This window comes from Belonocnema kinseyi, chromosome 4, assembly GCF_010883055.1.
Source record: "Belonocnema kinseyi isolate 2016_QV_RU_SX_M_011 chromosome 4, B_treatae_v1, whole genome shotgun sequence".
Taxonomy (NCBI): Eukaryota; Metazoa; Arthropoda; class Insecta; order Hymenoptera; family Cynipidae; genus Belonocnema; species Belonocnema kinseyi.
Window position 1 is genome coordinate 11,748,744 of NC_046660.1, and position 6,695 is coordinate 11,755,438.

Here is a 6,695-nt window from a genome sequence, read left to right on the forward strand (position 1 = left end):
ACAAAAACAGTAATTTTCAACAAAAAAAAAAAAACGATTTTTCATCAAAACAGCTAAATTTTAAACTAAAAAAAGGTATATTTTCTACAAAAAATGAAATACTTTTTTCATTGAAAAAAATTAATTTTCAACCAAAAAAGACGAATTTTCAACTAAAAAAACATCAATTTTCTACCATACGTGGAATAATTTTTTCAGTTAAAAAACTTACTTTTTAACCAAAAACGAAATTTCAACAAAATATTTAGTTAAATTTAAACCAAAAAGATGATTTTTATATCAAAAAAGATTATTTTTTCCACAAAACAGCTGAATTTTCAAATAAAAAATATCAATTTTCAACAAAAAATGGAATAATTAAATTTTCAGCTAAAACAATTAATTTAAGTATGAGGAAGCAAAAAAAAACAAATCAACAAAATAGGTCAATTTTAACCAAAGATATGAGTTCTTTACCAAAAAAAAAAAATTATCTTTCCACAAAACCTATGAATTTTAAACTAAGAAAGATAAATTTTTAACAAAAATGGAACACTTAATTTTTCAGTTACAAAAATTAATTTTCGACCAAAAAAAAACGACGAATTTTCAAACAAAAAGAGTAATTTTCAACAAAAAAAAAAAAACGATTTTTCATCAAAACAGCTAAATTTCAAACTAAAAAAAGGTATATTTTCTACAAAAAATGAAATACTTTTTTCATTGAAAAAAATTAATTTTCAACCAAAAAATACGAATTTTCAACAGAACAGTTGAATTTTCAATTTAAAAAATGTTAAATTTTAACCAAAAAGATGATTTTTGTATAAAAAAAGATTATTTTTTCCACAAAACAGCTCAATTTTCAACAAAAAATGGACTAATTAAATTTTCAGGTGAAAAAGATTAATTAAATATTAGGAAGCAAACAAAAAATCAAAAATGGAATAATTAAATTTTCAGCCAAAAAATCAATTTTCAAACAGAAAATTAACAAAAAAGTTAAATTTTAACGAAAAATAATATTTTTTTTTTACAAAAAAAGATTATTTTCCACAAAATACAGCTGAATTTTATTTATTAATTATTTATTAATTTTATTTTAATTGTTCAGAAAAAATGGAATAGTTAATTTTTCAGTTCAAAAAATTAATTTTGAACGAAAAAAAAACGAATTTTTGAGCAAAATAAAATCATTTTCTCCCAAAAAAGACGAATTTTCAACAAAATAGTTGAGTTTTCAACTAAAAAATATTAATTTTCAACTAACGAAAAAACGAATTTTCAAACAAAAAGAGTAATTTTCTAACAAAAAAAAAAACTAGTTTTCGACCAAAAAGTATAATTTTCAAACAAAAAAGACGAATTTTCAACTAATAAACATCAATTTTGTAGTAAAAATAGAATAATTACATTTTCAGCTAAAAAAGTAATTTTTAAAATAATATTTCAACAAAAAAGTTAAATTTTAACAAAAGATAATATTTTTGTTACTAAAAAAGATGATCTTTCTACAAAATACAGCTAAATTTTAAACTAAAAAAATCAATTTTTAAGAAATAATGGAATTGTTAATTTTAAACAGAAAGAACGAACTTTCGGTCACAAAATAGTCTTTCCAAAAAAATAAAATAAAAAATTTTTTTTTAACCAAAAAGATTAATTTTGTATAACAAAGATGAATTTTCAAGAAAACAGTTGAGTTATCAACAAAAAAGATCTATTTTATATAAAAAATAAAATAATGTTCTTTTTAACAAAAATTAATTTGCAATCAAAAAAGTCAAATACAAAAACTATAAAAATATCAATTTTCTACTATAAATGGAATAAATTTTTCGGTTAAAAAGTTCATTTTCTACCCAATAAATATTTTGAAAAAATAGTTAAATTTGCACCAAAAAGATTATTTTTGCATAAAAAATATGATTTTTTAACAAAACAGCTGAATTTTCATCTAAGAAAGATATATTTTCAACAAAAAAAGGGATCAATTAATTTTTCAGTTAAACAAATTAATTTTCAAACACAAAGCGTAATTTTCTACAAAAAAAGACGAATTTTCAACAACATTTTGAAATTTTCAACAAAAAAAGATCAACTTTCAACAAAAATCGGAAGTTAATTTTTCATTTTACAAATTGATTAACAAAAAAAAAACAACGAATTTTTAAACAAAAAATCGCAATAAATAGTAAAATTTTAACTAAAAATATGATCTTTTATCAAAAGAGATGATCTCACAAAATAACTGAATTTTCAACTAAAAAAATCAATTCCTAATTAAAAAAAAATTAACCAAAAATGAATTAATTTTTTCATTAAAAATAATTCATTTTCAACAAAAAACAAAACAAATTTTCAACAAAATAGTTGAGTTTTCCACTAGAAAAGGTCTATTTTCTACAAAAAATGGAATCATTTTTTCATTAAAAAAACAAAGTAATTTCAACCAAATAAGACGGATTTTCATAAGATTTGCAGTTAATTTCAAACAAAAAAATTATTTTTGTACCAAAAAAGATGATCATTCCACAAAAATGCTAAATTTTCAACTAAGAAATATCAAATATAAAAAAAAATGGAATAGTTAATTTTTCAGTTAAAATATTAATTTAAAAAAATCAGCTAAAAAAATAAATAAAAAAATAAAATCGCAACAAAATTTTTAAATTTCTTTGACTAAGGCAAAATTTTTTTTTTACCAAGAGAGATTGATTGATTGATTTTCAACCAAAAATGAAATAGTTAATTTTTCAATTAAAAAGGTTACTTTTCAACATCAAAAAAACGAATTTTCAAACAGAAGAAGTAATTTTCTACCAAAAAAAGACGAACTTTGAACTTAAAAAGATCAATTTTGTACTAAAAATGGAATAATTAATTTTTCAGTTGAAAAAATTAATTTCCAATAAAAAAAACGAGTTTTTAAACAAAAAAGTAATTGTCTTCAAAGAAAAAGACGAATTTTCAAGAAAATAGTCAAATTTTCCACAAAAAGATCAATTTTCAACAAGAAATGGAAGTTAAAAAATTTATTTTTAACAAAACAAAAAAAAACGAATTTTCAAGTAAATATGTAGTTAATTTCAAACAAAAAAATTATTTTTCTACCAAAAAAGATGATCTTTCCACAAAAAAGCTGAATTTTAATTTAGAAAGATCAATTTTCAACCAAAAAAATTGAATAGTTAATTTTTCAGTTAAAATATTAATTAAAAAAAAAAACAACAAATTTCAATTTAAAAATGAATAGAATAAAATCGCAACATAATTTTTAAATTTCAATAAAAAAGACGGCATTTTTCATTACCAAAATAGATGATCTTTCCACGAAATAGCTAAATTTTAACTAAAAAAGATAAATTTTTAAGAAAAAATAAAATAGTTGAGTTTTCTGTTAAAAAAAAAAAAAATAATAATTTTTAACGAAAAAGAGTAATTTTTTCTACTAATTTTTCTCAGAAGAAAATAAAAAAAGTTTTTTAAAAAATGGTAAAATGGTAAAATGGTAAAATTGAGGAGGAATTGTTACCGTGTTGGGTTGGGGAAGAGGTGGCATCATCGGATCAGCGACAAACGGTTGAGCCGGTTCAATCATGTACTGATTCGTCCTCTCGAGCGATTCGCTTCGAAAACCATAAAAATTTAGCTGCGGCTTGTGTTTGACTTCCGAGACCTTGTCATTGCTTTTGCGCCAGGCCTGAAGGTGGTGCCTGTTTCGAGGTAGAGAGGACCCTTCGCTGAGAAGACTGACACCGCTGTCGGCCAGTTCAGTCAGCGATTTCTTCGTCCCAGATCTTCTAGCCATTTCCGGTTTTCTGAATCTCGAGTCGCGATCTGTGCAAAAATAATAAAAACATAAAAACAACAATAAAAAATAAATAAAAACAAAAACAAAAACATAAAATATTATTATCTACTCATTTTAGAAATTGCAAACAGTACAAATAGTGTCATGGAAAGGAATTTGTTTTGACTCAATTTCCAGTTTGCTAACTTTATATTTTTTAAGTATTTTAAAGCTGAACTTTAATGTTTATTTAAAAGATTCTTTAGTCTGTTCACAACAGGTGAAACAACTGAATTAATAGAACCCAAAAAAGGTTATAAATTTAATTATTTCCTTAAAAATTCGTTTTCTTTTTTTGTTTTGAAAATTAATTTTTTAACTGAAAAATTAATTATTCCATTTGTTCTTAAAAATTGATCTTTTTTAGTTTCAAATTCAGCTGTATATTGTGAAAAGATCATCTTCTTTGGTAAAAAAAAAAGGTATTATCTTTAGTTAAAATTTAACTTTTTTGTTGAAATTTCTTATATAAAATTAATTTTTTTAGCTGAAAATTTAATTATTCAATTTTTGGTATAAAGTGATTTTTTTTAGTTGAAAATTCCACTATTTTGTTGAAAAAATCGTATTTTCTGTTAGAAAATTACTCTTTTTGTTTGAATTTTTTTTTTTTTTGTTGAAAATTAACTGATTCTATTTTTTGTAGAAAACAGATCTTTTTTAGTTGAAAATTCCATTTTTTTTGTCGAAAATTCGTTTTTTTTTAAATAGGAAATTACTCTTGTATGTTAAAACATTCAATTTTATTTGTTAAAAATTAATTTTGTTAAAAGTTAACTTAACTATTCCATTTTTTATTATACAATAATCTTTTTTTTTAATATACTATTTTGTTGCGATATTTGTTTTGTTTGAAAAATAACTTTTTAGCTGAAAATTTAGTTATTCCATTTTTGGTAGAAAAATTTTTGGTGGAAATTGAACTATTTTGTTGAAAATTTGTATTGGGTTGAAAATTCACTTTTTTAACTGAAAAATTTATTCATTTTATAGTAGAAAATTGATATTTTTTTAGTTGAAAGTTCGGCTTTTTTGGTGCAGAATCTTTACCTAAAAGGATTAATTATTTATAAAAAAGATGAATTTTCAAGAAAAAAGGTCAGACAAATTTTCAATAAAATAATTGAATTTTCAACTAAAACAGTTTTTTTATTCATAAATGGGTTAATTTTTTCAGTTAAAAAAATTTATTTTCAACAAAAAAAAAGATTATTTTTGCACAAAAAAGATGAGCTTTCCACAAAGTAACTGTATAACAAACTAAAAAAAAATCGATTTTTATGAAAAAACAGGACAGTTAATTTTTTAGTTAAAAAATTGATTTTTCACAAAATAAAACGAGTTTCAACCAACAAATAAGATCTTCCCACAAAATAGCTTAATTTTAAAACTAAAAAAGACAAATTTTTAACAAAAAATGGAATAGTTCATTTTATATTAAAAAATGTAATTTTTGACCAAAAAAAAGCGAAGTTTCAACCAAAAAGTTTAATTTTCTACCAAAAAGACGAATTTTCAATAAAATAACTGAATGTTCAACTAAATAGTTCAATTTTCATTTATAAATAGAATAATTTTTCAGTTAAAACAATTGATTTTCAACAACAACAATAAGATTATTTTTGTACAAAAAATGAGTTTTCTACAAAATAGCTGGATTTTAAACTGAAAAAAATCAATTTATAACAAAAAATGGAATAGTTAATTTTAGACTTAATTTAATTTTTAACCAATTAGAGTAATTTTCTACAAAAAAAAGAGGAAATTTCAAGAAAAAAAGGGTAATTTTTCTACCAAAAATGGAATAATTAAATTATCAGCTAAAAAAATTTCAAACCAAAAATCGCAACAAAATAGTTAAGTTTTCAGTTAAAAAATGAATTTTTAAACAAAAAATGTAATTTTCTACCAAAAAGACGGATTTTAAATAAAATAACTGAATTTTCAACTAAAAAGTTCAATTTTCGTTTATAAATGGAATAATTTTTTCAGTTAAAACAATTCATTTTCAAAAAAAAAAAAAAAAAAAAAAAAAAAAAAAAGATGAGTTTTCTAAAAAATAGCTGCATTTTAAACTAAAAATAATCGATTTTTGACCAAAAATAGGATCGTTAATTTTTCAGTTAAAAAATTGACTTTATATTTTTAAAAACGAGTTTTCAACCAAAGTAACTACGAAGTAACGAATTTTAAAATAAAAAAAATCAATTTGTAGCAAAAAATAGAATAGTTAATTTTTCAGTTTAAAATTTAATTTTGGGCCGAAAAAAAAGAATTTTTAACCAAAAAGCGTAATTTTCTACAAAAAAAAAAGAATTTTTAACTAAAAAAGTTCAATTTTTATTTATGAATGGAATAATGTTTTCAGTTAAAACAAATGATTTTCAACAACACAAAAAATGATTAGCTTTCTACAAAATAGCTGGATTTTAAATTTAAAAAATCGATTTTTAACAAAAAGTAGGACAGTTACCAACAAATAGTATCTTTCCACAAAATAGCTGAATTTTACAGTTAAAAATGTAATTTTTAACTAAAAAAAAACGAACTTTCAACCAAAAAGAGTAATTTTCTTTAAAAAAAAGACGAATTTTCAAGACAAAAACAGAGTAATTAAATTTTCAGCTAAAAAAATTAAATTTTCAAACAAAAAATCGCCACAAAATAGTTAAATTTTCGGTGAAAAAATAAATTTTCAATGAAAAAGTGTAATTTTCTAACAAAAATACGAATGTTCAATTAAATAATTGAATTTTTAACTAAAAAAAGTCCAATTTTTATTTATAAATGGAATAATTTTGTCAGTTAAAACAATTGATTTTCAACAACAACAAAATATGAGCTTTCTACAAAATAGCTGGAT

General features: G+C 21.0%; 1 protein-coding gene across 1 annotated transcript in view; it reads right to left on the bottom strand.

The window, feature by feature from the left end:
- Nucleotides 1-6,695, bottom strand: part of LOC117171502 (axin-1) — a 35,706-nt gene that overhangs the window by 6,792 nt on the left and 22,219 nt on the right. The window contains exon 6 of the mRNA XM_033358869.1: nt 3,515-3,819. Within this exon, the coding sequence (XP_033214760.1) occupies nt 3,515-3,819 (305 nt within the window). The remainder of the gene's footprint in view (nt 1-3,514; nt 3,820-6,695) is intronic.